This window comes from Pithys albifrons, chromosome 5 (assembly GCF_047495875.1).
Source record: "Pithys albifrons albifrons isolate INPA30051 chromosome 5, PitAlb_v1, whole genome shotgun sequence".
Classification (NCBI taxonomy): Eukaryota; Metazoa; Chordata; class Aves; order Passeriformes; family Thamnophilidae; genus Pithys; species Pithys albifrons.
This window is the reverse complement of record NC_092462.1, coordinates 16,942,219-16,957,175: the sequence shown is the minus strand read 5'-3', so window position 1 is coordinate 16,957,175 and position 14,957 is coordinate 16,942,219. Positions and strand designations below refer to the sequence as shown.

Here is a 14,957-nt window from a genome sequence, read left to right as displayed (position 1 = left end):
ACTGACTTGGCAGCTGAACTGCTCTTTAGTGAACAAAACCCTTGTCATGCCAAGATTTCAAGCTCAGAAACTGCTGAACAAGGAGTAAGTGTGCAATTCGGGACAAGAAAAGAAGAAACACACCTAAATAACAAATGCAAGTTCCTAACTACAAGGTCAAAGCTTGCTTGTTAGCACAGGCACAGATAACTGGTCAGCTCTCCAATCCTCTTCCCAAGGGATTAACTACAGTGAAGAAGAAATTTCTCACACACTCCAAATTCTCCTTTTTCTGATTAGGCCAGAGGCTGGGGCTAGAGGAAATCCTGCAGAGTCTTAATACTTGAGATTTTCCTCTTTTCGTTTATCCAGTATTAGCAGCGCAGTTGCTCTGTGCTCTTTTAAAGCCACTTCTCCTGTTTCACTTTCCTGTTGCTACTTTCTCATGTCAGTAATAAAGAAGAAAAACCTGAACATGCAGCATCAGCAACTCCTCGTAGTGCAAAAAACTGAAAACAATAACCAGCTGGCCACAACATGCTGTCTCCTAGACAAAGGGTGATCTACCCTGGGCATGCTTTGCTCTCTTCTGTGCAGACAGTGAAACAAACCATCAGCAAAATCTGTTAACAATGAGCACAGGCAGAAATCAACATACTGCTGCTGGCCTTGAGTGTGGGTCATGTGTGACTCTTGAAAAATGTGACAAAATAACAGACTGGAATGTGCCCTGATTAAGATATTTATCTATTGGTGAGAATCTATTAGTGAACACACAACTCAGACACCAGAGATAAGGAATACTCTGGTGTACTTATATCCAGGTTGTGTGCAAGACTTCTCTCCTTATCAATGCCTTAAAAAAGAACAACAGAAATCTTTCTGCACTGAGATGTTAGAGAGGACTTCAACAATTAACTTCTCCCAGAAATAAACCTATAAAATGGCAAGAAAACTTCTAAGGTGAAAAGGGGAGTTGCTCAAGGCAAGCAAGCATGTTAGTTTTTAACTGATAAACCCATACCCTGGTAATTTTGCTCTGCATCTTAGCAAAGTACTTTTCCTGTGTCCTGGAGAGCAGCTCCTGCCCGCCGGCGATGGCCAGGATAATGGCGTCAGCCATGCGGTTGTCGTGCAGGCAGAGATCCACCGCGCTCCCAAAGTCACCCGTCAGCAGAGCCTGCGTGATCAAACCGTCCACATCTGCAGCGACAGAGGGGGCACTTTCAAACGGTGGCACAAAGGTCATTTGGAGATGCAGCAGCAGGTGACTGTGTGATTGTGACTGTACGACACCACCCAAAGCTGCCTGCAAACCAGCCAGCTTCCAGGCAGTACTTACAGGGATGCTCCAGCTCACCTACAGCCTCAAACACATGGTCACAGCCCCATCATGGGGGACTCTGTCAAGCATCATTTACCTTGTAGCACAGCAAGATGCTAGAGGTCTAAATGGCCTCTGAAACAACTACTCTGCACACAGTGCCAGAAAAAGTCAAACCCAGACAGGGGTCAATGGCTTCTGTGTTACTCAAGATCCCCTGGGAGTTTCTGTAGCACTTCATGCCCGATGCTAGCACTTCATGCTTGATCAGGCATGTCTTCTTTTGTACCAGAAATCACCCAGAGCAGCTGCTTTTCAGCAATGGGGTACACAAATATTGTGTGCTTTCTTTCCTTTCTTAAACAAGTCGCACTTTCAAGCACCTTAAGATTGCTGTGAAACAAATGCAGTTAGAGGCAAGTCATTACAATCTGTGCAGAAACTGCCTTCTCACTGGAACACCAGTATTAACATCAGCACTTATAAATATTGGCATGCACAATGAAATCAATATCAAAGGGGTTTTTTACCTCCACTAACAGAAATGTTAAATGTTGTCTTTGCAGATCCAGAACCTTCAGTTTCTTGTTTATGGTCCTTCTGCACCTAAAAGAAAGGAACAGCACAATTTATGAGACTATGTAAACACCTGGAATATACACACATTAAAAAAAAACATGGCTCTTGTGTTACAAGTTAAAGTTAGGCCTTCAGACTACCAGTTGCCTCAGAGAGCATTAACTTGCATACACACATCCATGCTCATAGACACACAATCCCCTTCAAGCAAAACAGCCACATCCACAAAATCAAAAATCTCTCCCTTCCCTCTCTGCAACTTCGACCCCTGCCAAGAGGGATTACATATTGCTCTACTTTCTTTCAGCTCGTCCTTGAAATACTGTGCACTAGGCATACACCTTAGTCTATTAATCAAATTAGACATGAACACATGCCTAATTTTCAACCCAGAAGTCTAGCATTGACCAGACTCAAGCACTTTGTACTTAGTACAGGAGTGCTCAGTGGACAGAAAACTGCCTTTTTTTATAAAACTCTCCCAGGATTTAAGATAGAGAACATTTTGTGCAAGTGCTTGGATTTTGCGATTTCAAATAAAACCTTTCAATAATAAAAAATAATACCAAGAGGGAAGTCTCTCTCCATCATCCATTTTCACAGTACAGCTTAAGTAGAGTGCAAAATTGACTCACAAACTGCCTCCTCTGTCATAAGCCATTGTTCTAGTACATGCAGCAGGAGTTCACCAGTCTGCTGAGAACATCCTGCTTCTGGGCTGATCAGGGAAACTGCACTTCAGAGGATGAAGCATACAATGAACAAAAACAGGCATTCGGATGGGAAAGCAAGTCTGAAACAGCCTTCATGTTTGACTCATGAAAGGAGGCAGCATCTGGAAAATTATTTTGCTGCCAGATAACACGTGATATGTGTTTGGTGTCAGTTGAGAGCATGCTGTGACTATCACAGGAATAATGTGCCCGTCGTTACTTTATGGATGTGACAGCACACCCTGATGCATCATCAGTGGCTTCAGGCCAGCCTCACAAATATTTACCATCCGTGCTGGAAGGCTAGGGGCATGTTTGGCTGTGTTCCCTCTTAGAACAAAGATTTGTAATGAGACATATAATATCTTCAGGACTGCATTCAGCAAAATTCTTACACAGCCAGACACCTGTGTCTGCCACTAGAGTGCCTAAAGAATTAACAAGCAATCCAGCAGCCAATCCAAGGAGAGCATTCTGGTTTTAGTGTTCTTAACAGGCTTTTTGTTATATGAGGTCAAGTGCACCACTCCAACCTGCATGAGTCTTAAACTACTGTCCTCATCTTCACAGACAACTGCAGACAACCACAGGGAGCACAACTAGTTTTGTGTAACAGCTCAAATTTTAACCCAAAAGAAGACTGAGGGAATAGGGGGAAATGACCTTGGCCTGTTCACACAGTGACACAGTATTTTCAGCGCTACTGACTTCAAGGCAGAGGCTGATCCTTAGTGCTAATTATAGACTTTCAAACACAGGGCTGAAAACAATGCTGTTCAAATGGAGAGGAATGAACAGTAGCTGCAGGATCCCAAGAGCACACATGGTTGAGCCCAAACTGCCTGCAATAAACCTGACTAAAGTGTTGCAACAAGGCTGCCAGCTGCCAAAGCTCTGATACTGCTCAGGTGCCAAGGGCACTGTGACTTTGGAGGGAGCAATGCAGAGAATGAACATTCTACCTCTCCTCCAGTAGCACAGCATCATTGCTGCAAAGAGTTATACCCTGAAACAGGACAGTAATAAGCTGTCTGCTTGATAATAATCAACCAGAGGGAGGAAAGAAAGCAATAAGGAAAGCAAATGAGAAAAAAAAACATTAGAGTTGTGACAGCAAATAATTTAGTATGTGTTAGGGAAATGTCAGAGTGAAAATGATAGCAGAAGAAAAGTCCTTGAGTCTGGTGCCAATTGGATTCTTACAAAACAAGCTTGTTCCTCATTGCCACCAAGATCTACTCACATGATGCCTGAAGCTCATGAGAAAAATCTAAAGCAACTTAACACAAGACAACTTTTATAATTCTAAATAACTTTTTGTATTTCTGTATATCCTCAGCACTAGGAAAAGCCAACAAAATAAAAGTATCTTAAAGGTAACAAAGTCAATACAGGGGAGGTCAGCAGGGTTAGCCTAGAGGGAAACAGATACCTCTCCCAAGAACTGCTCCTCTGTAGCCCGGCCTTCATCCCCCTCGTTTGACACAGATTCATCAGATTCTGCAGGAGCCTTCAGCAGAGACAAGACACCATAAAAAACCCAGCAAAAGAGGAAGAAACACTTTGCACTGCAGAGTATTGCCACCTTCCCACCAGCAACAGTCAGAACCAGACTGCAGATCACACAAATGCATTAGTCATATATGCTTGGCTATCACAAACATGACAGAGGTGCTCTGCTTCCTTTGTCATTACACAGGACCTTGTGCAGTTTTCATCTTGGCTGCCTGAAAACATACAATAAAGCTTTTCTTTCTCTTAGGCAACCACCAATGATATCTGAACTGCCTAGGGCACAAAACCAATATACGCCTGTTGTAGACTCAGGCCACTGCCACTACAACAGGCAATGCCTGAACTGTAGTTATCCCTCTTGTAGAAGTGCTATGGGACCATACTCTAATCCTGCTTTTTTTAAAGCCTAATGACAGTTCTGCTCTTGAAAGCAGCTGTCAGGCAGCAAGACTCTACCCTGTCTCACAGGCAGCACAAAGTGTTACAGTGGGCAAGACAGTTTTTAAATAAGTACCTTTATCCTACTGAATATAGGAACATGCCACATGCTGGGCTATTTGTGACTTACTCTGGGACAGCTATCAAGTGGGAAGAAAAATTTACTTTGCACATTCACATGTGCAATTGTGATTATAAAACTAATCACAATTATATACATGTGTTTGCTTACCTCTCCCAAGACACCATCTGCAAGACCTTCTTTATTCAGAGCAGATGTAATCTAGAAAACAACCAAGATTTAAGTTCTTTTAAAGGCAGACCTCTTACTGATTTCTCAGATAGCAAAACTGCCACATGAAGCTACTGTGTTGCCTGCAGAACAGTTAACATGAAACTAAAGCCATTTCCTTTTCTAGGTGATGGATTTACTGCTAAGATCCCTGCATGCCAAGGTCTGATGGAAACAGCAGCTGCTCTTTGTTTTTAAACCTTTAATTGTTAAGTCAAAGACCTTAAGCCTCACTAGAGCTGCTGGAACCGCAGTAATAAGCAGAGTATCAGAACACAAAGCAGAAACCTCTGTCTGCTCTGGTTAGGGAAAAATGAAGCAGTGACAATCCTTGTGGACACTCCACAGTAAGCTGTGCTTTTCAAGCACATCAGGCACATGGCTGTGGGCTGGGATTTTCCAAGGTACTGAGGAGTTAAGATGCCCAGCTTTTACTGATTTGCAAAGCAAACCATGACTCCAGATTCAACTAGGGGCCTCAAAACCATGAATTTATGATGTATTGAGTTTATTTATCAGTTCAGCTTTGGGGAGCCTGGGTTTCCTTTAAACTAGGACAGTTACCTACTGCTTTTAATATAGCAGGCTTTATTTTACCTTTGTAGGCTGGTTTGTGCAAAAAGCTGAGCTCAAATTGCTGAAGATTGTTTTATTTGTTTATTAATCATTCGTTTAGAATAAAAATGAGAAATCCAGTACTTGGTTTGCATGAGAATCACAGGTTTTAAAAAGATAAAACGCTTGCCCCATACTCTTAACAGCTTATTCCAAGATGCTGAAATTGGTGATCTCCTTTTACTTTCCTTATGCTACCAATAATATGAAAAACCAATTGTGATTTATTGAGTTTACCATCATCTGGCTATCACAAACTTTCAGATGAGCTGTCCTGTGTTGTTTCTTGATACAAAAAAACCCATGTATTCAACTTCAATGTGGAATGCCTTGTTGAGAAACAGCTACCCAAAATCACATCCTTGCAGCTCCTATCATCTGTTTCTCAAATACTGAAATAATGGGGGGTAGGCCCAGCATTTCAGGCCACTCAGTTCAGCTAAACCCATTTTCTCAACTTCTTCCCACGGACAGGGCATATCAAACTCAGAGCAACAGCAGCAGTATGCTCTAGTTTCATGAGGCCACTCTGCAAGACCACTACTAAATTTCAACTGCATTTTCTAATTGAGAGCTGCTTTTCCAAAGCACAATTTCCCTTGTTGTGCTTGCCTTGGAGTCGTGCACAAATTTTGAAGCTGATGACACCCTTGACAAAAACATGACTTTTTTCCCATAATCATATTAAAGTCTGCCCTGAAGGACATTTAATTTGTAAGCATAGTGATACTTTTAGGAAGCCAGTCTTTGACAATAAAACATTAGATTGATACATTTTCATCGTATCAAAATCCACTGAAACAGAACTGCAAAATACCAGATAGTTCCTGGGCAGAGCACTGAAAGCAACAGAGCCAAAAGGTACAGCAGGTATCTATCTCCCTGTAACACTGAGTAAGAAACTCCTTACAACTGGGAAGAGGCAGCATCTGTAAAGATGTGCAAGTTGCTTCCTGGTAATTCAAATTTTGCATTTCCAAATATAACCAGATTTGATATTTAGCTTGTTTGTTTTCTTTTTTGGAAAAATAAAAGGACTATCCCAGGTTTTCCAAGGTAGTTAATGACACTCTGAAAATTGCTGCCATGTTCTTCAATCAGAAAACCTAAAACCAGATCCCATTCCATGATGCTGCAGTAGAAGGATGCCAAATAACAAAGTTTCATGAATAGATTGAAACAATAAACATCAAAACTTCTTGATGGGTGAGAATTTCAGATCAGAATTGGACAGTACGATGCAGACCTGCCTCCAAAGTCTGTTGCCTGCTTTGACATTTCCATGAGCTCTAAACCATACACGGCATTATCAACATTTTAGGCTGTATTCTGTAGATACATTCATAAGTAAAGCTTCTAATACAAGCACAACTTCCAGGCATATTTACCTTCTTCCTTAGATCATCCTTCTTGTATCCCAAGAGCTCAAGGTATTTAGCACGTGAATCTTCTTCAAAGTTCACCTTCGAAAAAAGATAAGGAATATTTTACAATCCACAATTTTTCATTTTCTCTCTCACTGGCTTTTTACTTGACTGGCACAAATTACCCAGTCAGAGCCAGTGATTGAGTAGAGAAAGTAAAAAAGAGAACCCCAAAAGTCTTCAGTGACTTGGGCACCAAAGCAAGTTGGCAAGGCTTCAATCTGGTTGTTGCTTATCTGGTTCACTTGGAAACCTCTAAATGCTCATAGTGAGCTGCAAAAAGCCCATTTAAAGCTATCCCAAAGCTTTATTCCTTCCCACTAGCTCCCTGTACAAATACATACTGATGAGGGTCAAAAACCACAGGATACCTTTAGTTCTTGCCTTTGCTTTTGTTATGATTTCTCACAAATCCCCCTGGCCCTGAGGACCCTCCCTCTTCTGGTAGGACACCCCCAATGATATGGCTTATGTGTACTATTCCCACAGCCTACACCTTTTGGTGCCCAGCATCAATTCTGCTAAAACACCATGATGTGCAGAAGGAACCACTTCCACACCGGCTTTCCAAGTCCCCAGGGAATTCCTGAACAGCTTTTACCTTTAAGAAGGCCCACACATTCTTCTCAAAGTCAGCCAGGGCCATATCGATCTTCTTCTGGCAGTAGCTGACAAAGCCTTCGGACTGCACAGCCTCCTGCAACTGGTTGGAGCGGGCCAGGAACTCCTTCTCTGTAACAACCTGGCTCACGTAGACACAGTGATGCTGCTGCTGCTGCTCCATGCCCGGCTGCTGCTGAGACTTGGCATTCTCAAATGTAACCAGCTTGCCTCCAAACTGGAATTGAAGCACACGTGCTGTATGTGTAAATATAATTTTATACAGGGGAGCATATATGAAAAAGTATGAGCATACACAAGGGTATGCAATGATTTTATAAAACATATATATGCCTATAACCCAGTAACTGAACACTCCTTGCATCAACTCTATTTCCCCCATCACTCCATATTTCTATGCATGTAAGGAGCTTGCTGGATAAGTAGGAGCACATTCAATAAGATTTATTAGCACAGCTATTAGCTGGCAGCCTATTTTTTTTCAGGCAAAAGACTGCCCTGAAACTGAGAACTAGAGCTGTAGGTCTATACAGGTGCCCAGCATAAATGGAGTATCTCATGATATTGCAATGCAATTACCAAAAAACCCCATGTATCATTAAATAAATGTTCACGCATGATGTCTGCCCTGGTCTTACCAGACTGTTTACCAGTTAAAAGCCTACTGAGAGACAGGCAGTAAGTTGTAAAATCAACACAAGAAGAGCTAAAATCAACACAGGAAAAAAATTATAAAGGTCTTGTAATATTTTTTCATTCTATAGCTCAAAGTGAATTAACACAAGCCAGTCCAATAACAGACAAAATCTGCATTACAAAACCCAAAAGTTATCCAAGCCAGGAAAAAGACAGACAGTTGGATCCCAGAAACACAGGGCAAGTAAGGGAATAAACACCATTATGAAATGACACATTATACAGTGGCTAGGCAACACCAATTCTCTTTGACAGAAAATTGCATTTGATTTGTGCACTAGATCGTGAATAAGGAGATATATGATGCTGAAAACTGAGAAGTATTTCAAGAAAGAAATCCATTTCAAGTGGCTAGGCTAAAATCTCCAGGAGATCCCAAAGAACTGGCCTGTGGGTTTAGAAAATAAGCCAAAGATGGAACCAAAGAGCAGATGACTCTGCTCTCACAAAAAAGCAGGGCCTTGCCACCCTTTTACCTGGCTCCTCTGTAAATCAACCAGGCACAGAGGAGCCAAGCCATGTGCTGCTACAGCAACTTCTGATACTTTGATCAACGCTGACTTGAGTATTCTTCACCACATTGACTCGCAATACCTTCAAACTGCACTCAAGTCTCAGATACTTGCCTGGTTTGGTCTCACTCCCCCTCCCAAGGCATATTTGTTTACTCTAAAGCAAGCACTGCACCCAAATAAAAGCAAAGCCCTAATGCCAAAACACAAACAAATAATAGCAAATAATTGTCTGTTGGCAATGTTTCTTTTCCCCCAAGAATTTTTGTCAGGCTTTTGCTGGCTTGCTGTCCCAAGTGCCCTGTTTGGAAGCTGCCCTGAGCACCTCCAACCACAAAGGGAAGTTCTCACAACGTGGAGTTTAACATTAAACTCTCCTCTACCTAAAGTGTTTCGCAGGTGCCACCTCTATCTCCCTACCTGCCTGGCCAAACATGCCCTGTTTTGTCTCATCCTTACCGAGAATGACGCTCCCATGGGTCGCCGGATCCATTTGGGTGGTTTCTTTAGAGGCAGAACAATACTCTGTGGGGCAGTCTGCTGGGGCAGCTGCAGGGGTGGGAGGGGCTGTCCTGTACCAAACGGATCAAGGTTCCCAAAAGACAATGAAAGCTTTGAAAACACAAAGGGAAAAAAACCAGAAGTGACATAACTCCAGTAAACTAAATACAAGCATTGCTTTGCACCCAAGTGGTACTCCTGCAAGCAGGGCTGCAGCCACTGAAGACTTCCCATTAGACCGTATTTTGTTCCCCCCTTTTTATCCCTATTCTTAGCTGGACATTTTTCAACACCTGGTCAACTTGCTTCTGCCTCAAGCCATCCGTGCTGCCTCCCATGATGGAGTACACGCTGATCCGCCCATCGAACGAAGCCGCAGACAGGACTGCAGGGTTCCTTGGACACCACTGGATATCAAAGCACCACTGTGTGTTTGTGGGCAGCTCATACAGCACCTGGGCAGCAAAACCAAGTCAAACAAATCAGAGCTTTTATGGATCACCATGTTAATAGCAACAATTCTCCTGCCTGCACTGAGACTGGTCTGGTCTTCTTGCTCCCCAGCAGCCTTCACATCACTCCACACACACTGAGCAAATCCTGACAATCCCCAAAGAGCAGATTGTTTCATTTCCTTCTCCCATTAAATCTTATATTTAACCTGCACAGGACAAATTATGCAGGTGGGGTATGTTTGTGCTCTCCCAACACCAGCTGTGAGCTGCTGACATCCATTCTAGCTTATTAAGAGCTAACTTAGGTATCTCCACACACTACACAGAGAGAGATGTTCAGGCTCTAAAGTCAGTCTGTTTTAACAGGAAAATTGGAAAAGGTAAAATTTGCACTCTTGGGCAGAGAGCCTCTTGTGCCTCAGAACAGAAAAGCTCCCCCTTACAGCAGACATTTAACCATAAACAAGGAGAAACTCAAAGCACAAAATGCTAACTGCCAGCAAAACGCTGTCTCCCAGGAAAATATTTTGTATTTTTAGTGAAAACAGCTAGTATGATTCATCTACACATAAAAACTTCGTAACAGCACAAGGTGCAGCTCAGACAACTCATTTACCACCCTAGAGCTTTTGCACTTTTGGGTCAATGTCTGAATTTCAGAAACACTTGTCACTCTCACTCCAGGATTACGGCCCACTGCAAGCAAGGAGCCCTCCAACATGCCTGAGACACTTCTCATAGTCTGGAGACAAACAAGTTGTTTGAAAAACAGACCTTCATCCCCTTTGGAAGGTAACCCCAGGCATAGAAAGGCTGGGTGGTAACACATTTGAGTGCCTCTCACTGATCTACCACTACTGTGGCTACAAAAGCTACAGAATCCATCCAGTCTGGATAAAAGTTCTTATAGAATGAAAAAGGCAATTGCAACAGTGATCCAGTCACATTGGGCCCAAACCAAAGGAGCAAGAAACATATTTAGAAGTTTAAGTGGAGCCATTCCCACCTCTTATAATGAACAGGGACATTACTACTCAGCACAAGAGAAGCAGCAGGGACAAACAGAATATTGATAACACAGGAAGGAATCCTGTACCACCAGAACAAGCTCAGAAGAAACACAAGTATCCAAGATAGGGAGAAACATCCCATAGAAGCATCATTCCTACGAATGCAAGCAGAGCAACAGGTGCTTTGTATGTGCCACCTCTGAACAGAGATTTTTATTGTTTTTTAAAGTTATGAACATACAGTACCTCCCCTGTGTTAGGGTTGGAGCAGAGAATTTTAGCATCCTTCCCACAGCTAAGTAGCAGCTCCGGATCTGCCATACTCCAAGCAATGGCCAATATACCCCTGCATGAAAAGTCACAACAAAATGAAGTTTAATATAAGTGCAAAACAGTGATAAATAAAGCATATTTATAAGGCGAGTTTCTACATTAGCTGAGCATCCCACATGACTACTCCTTCCTCTTACAGGAGGAGAAACTTTCCAATGCTATCAGCTCTTTATTTGTTGAAATACTTGCTTTCTAGTTTCTGCATGAAAAGGTATAAAGATGCAGCCATTGTATCTGAAAATTAAATGCAACAGTCAAAGAGGAGAAACCGGACACCAGTGAAACAAAATGGCTAGTTTGCCTGGATCATTAACATACAGTGTGCAAACCTGCAGGTATGGTCCGTGACTATGAAGTTTGTCAGCTTCTTTTTACTAGCAGGAGACTCAAGACAGCAGAACCATTGGCAGCAGTTTCGTTACTGCTCTCACTTCTTAAATCAAGCAGTGGTTTTGGGGCAATATGAAAAGTTCGACTAAATTGTGGATGAACAAGAATTAAAGAAAAACTTAAATTGTACCTGAATTTAAGGCATTTAGGGGACTGAAGGGCAGAGAATCTGTCCAAGTCCACATGTGAGGATGTGTCCAAGTGCACCTTCAGTACATTATTCAGGCAAAATCAACTACTAACTGTTTTCATCTCAGGTCCCTCTTTTTAAAAAGCTCAGAAACAAACTAGTAGCTTCAGTGTTTCAGCAGCATGGCAGGTTTATTTTTTTTTAGTTTGGGGGCCTTTTCCCTTCAAAATATCAGGCTCCAAAAAGGCAAGTCTTTGAGGGCACAGGGCTGGACAGTCAGCAAGCCTGCTGCTGGAACCACCACATCCAGCTAAGCGAGCCTTGAGAGAGAACTGAGTGAGATGTACAAACTGGTACAGACACCAGCAGTGCTAACCCCATGGAGCAGCAGGCTACATAAGATTCATACCTTGTATGATTTTCTAAAACACGAAGTGGCGAGGAGGCAAATCTTAGGTCCCACATCTGAATAACAGGCAACCTGTCATCCTCTGAGGCCAAAACCATCTGGGTAGCAACATCAGGGTGCCACGCCAAGCCTGAGCAGTGCATCTGAGGGACAACATTGTGCCAAAGCATCAAACAACTAAGCAGCACTACAGGAAAAAAAAACTAGACCAATTACGTCTACGTGCATGGTAAAACACTGTTTGCAGCTGTTTCTGTGCATTATTTCTGACTGCATTCAGATTGCAATATTCTCCTCATTACCATGAGTGAGGAGACTTCCAGTTAGTTTCCCAAAGTTCTCTCAAAGAGATGACACTGCTGATTTTTTTTCCACAGTCCTGTTTTAATGTGAGGAAACAATAACGTCACTGAACAAACCTTCTTCTCTACTATTTTTATTGATATTTGAATAAAAACCATCATTAGGCAGAGGTTATTGTCATGAGAACATTGTATCAGAGGACTATAACCACATGAAGAAGACAGCCTACTGTGCTGCTATGTTAGCCAACAAATACATAAAACAATGAGTTAAAAAGTTATCAAAATAATAGCGCAGTGATCCAACAGCTGTGCAGTGACCAAACAGCTACTTCACAAGCACCCATCTCTAAGGTTCATTTTAAATTCTCGCTATATTTTCATAGTTTTTTACAGTAATATTCCATTTAAAATAATAGTTATACAAATGATACAATCTCTTCACAAATTCAACAGGCTCTTTTTTACATTTACACTGCCTGAGGTGCAGGCATGGTGGTTACAGCTACACAAGCTCCTGTAACCCCCTCAGTGCCACACACTCCTCTGTGGCTCTCGCAGCTCAGCTGCAGCCTGCTCTCATTTTCACATCCAGACCAGCAGAGGCACAGACCCCAGCTTCAGTCACCAGTGTCCTGCCAGGGCCCAGCCCTTGTGCTCATCCCACATGTGATGCCAAGGGAGGAAGCCCTCACTCCCTGAGCACCAAGCTGTGATGTCAACTGCTCTGCGAAAATAAAAATGTGCTCACCCAGAGCATATTGGCTGTAGCCTCATCTCTTCAGCACATAAAACATGTAATTTCTGTGTAAGTGAAGAAAAATCATTCTGTGGTAACCACAAATAGATCAGTAAAGGCTTTCTCAAAGCTAACTCGCCACTCTGCTAGGACATCTGAGTGCCCTGTCTTGCTTCCATCTGCATCTCTATTTTCATTTGTAATGCTGACAATCCCTCTGCATAAGCATGGCCTTTTAATGGAAAATCGGGCCAGGCACCAGTATCTCTGCCATGTAACAAGGGATGCTATGATGAGGCCCCACATGCCAAGAAGTGCCCCACACCTCTCTGCAAGCACCTTTGCAGTTGCATAAGAAAACTCACCCGGTTGTTGTGGTCACTGACTTTGATGATGGGCTCGTTTTTCCTGAGATCCCACACAGTAGCTCGGCCACTGGGGCTGGCAGATGCCAGGATGTGCTGGACTTGCCTGTTCCATGCAATGCAGCTGATGTCCTCAAGAGGCTGTTGCACACACAGAACAGCCTGTCACAACCTCTCCAAACTGAAGACTCAAACCCTGTTACTTTCAGGACTTGCTAAATGGGCAATCTGCTTGGAGACTCATCCCATCTCCCATCTACACATGCTGTAGGGTACAATGCCTGAAAAGCCTGGTTTATAAGCTGCTGGCATTTCCCTATAAAGTTATTTTCTGCTTTATAATACACATTAGTTACTGAAACAAGTCTAAGCACAACTGTCTTCCAAGAACAGAAAATTACTCCATGGAAGTATAACAGAGTATATGAACTGCCCTTTTGTCCTGAATAATTAGGTTTTGACTTAGCAAAAAACCCAAACTGTGCTTGGTGGAATTCTGAGGAGGTTTCACCCCACCCCCACCCTCCCCTCCTTATTTTTAGATTGAGGATTAAACCCAGTGTTAGCCCAGTCCTTGTTGCCCTACTATTTCCAGCTGTCATTAAGCATATGGACTAAAAGATGTCCAACTGTAAAAAACTATTAGCCAAAAAACCTCTTACAGGGGTGTTTAAGGTGAGCAGTCTCACAAATGCCTACACGTTAATGACTTGAACTAAACAAAAGTATAAAAGAAGGTATAAAGTATAAAAGAAGGTGTAGGAGGTGCCCAGCCTCTGCCCCCTTCATGGCTGGGTGTTGAGCAAACCTGCTATCACCATTGCTCAAAGTGTTAGGCCGTCTCACAGCTGTTTGGTTCGGGAAGTACACATTTCTTTTGTTACTGGTTTTCTCCTCTCTTGCCACTTGTCCTTTGGGGGGAGTCTGTTGGGGTGTTTTTGTGGTCTGAGTGGTTGGAACCTGTTGTTGGGTGGGTGACTTGGTGGTTGTTGGGTTTTTTTCCTCATTTGTGTGTGTATATATATATATGTATATGTATGTTATAGAATATTCTGTTTTTAATTTTCTCTCTTCTATACAAAATATAAAAAACTTGCTATTTTAAGTGTTAGTTCTAAATTTTTTTCCTCAGGGTTGTTGGAGGGTTCTCTCTCTCTTCCTCTGTGTTGGGCAGTTGGCATTTTGCCAGGTCAGCCTAGCACAAAGAGGCACAGGCTACACACTGGACTTTGAGTATAGCAATTAAACCAGTCCCTGAAACCCATTAAGGTAACCTGCATAACCTACTGCCTCATCATCTGACTTCTCAGGAGCTGCTTTTTATCTTCCTCTTATTTTCCTTTGTGCACCTTCATCTTCAGGCTCGTACATGCAGTGAAATATGCAGAGGAAGATTAACACATGTAATGGTTATGGATATTTGAAGAGTGGCATAACCTGAGAGCCTTAAGGACTGTAGCAAACCTTGCCAGAAATGCAGCTCATGGCTTACTACTACTGACTACTGCCCAAGTTAGATTCAAAAGGCTTTCCCCCACCCCACCTGAGACAGCTTTAAAACCGTTTCAATTAGTGCTCTGCTTAATTGACATACATATTTTTCACTAGCCTGCTC

The 14,957-nt window shown here is 42.6% G+C and overlaps 1 protein-coding gene across 15 annotated transcripts in view; it reads right to left on the bottom strand.

Annotated features, from left to right (window-relative positions):
• SEC31A (SEC31 homolog A, COPII coat complex component) overlaps positions 1-14,957 on the bottom strand; it is a 42,128-nt gene that overhangs the window by 21,657 nt on the left and 5,514 nt on the right. For 11 of the 15 annotated variants that reach the window (XM_071555778.1, XM_071555779.1, XM_071555782.1 and 8 more), the window contains exons 7-17: positions 13,343-13,483; positions 11,937-12,079; positions 10,921-11,020; positions 9,503-9,664; positions 9,168-9,320; positions 7,481-7,717; positions 6,844-6,918; positions 4,781-4,831; positions 4,028-4,105; positions 1,834-1,909; positions 1,004-1,182 (exon numbers count right to left, since the gene is read on the bottom strand). In XM_071555778.1, the coding sequence (XP_071411879.1) occupies positions 1,004-1,182; positions 1,834-1,909; positions 4,028-4,105; positions 4,781-4,831; positions 6,844-6,918; positions 7,481-7,717; positions 9,168-9,320; positions 9,503-9,664; positions 10,921-11,020; positions 11,937-12,079; positions 13,343-13,483 (1,395 nt within the window). The remainder of the gene's footprint in view (positions 1-1,003; positions 1,183-1,833; positions 1,910-4,027; positions 4,106-4,780; positions 4,832-6,843; positions 6,919-7,480; positions 7,718-9,167; positions 9,321-9,502; positions 9,665-10,920; positions 11,021-11,936; positions 12,080-13,342; positions 13,484-14,957) is intronic. The other 4 variants (XM_071555784.1, XM_071555788.1, XM_071555790.1 and 1 more) reach the window with 1 other exon arrangement.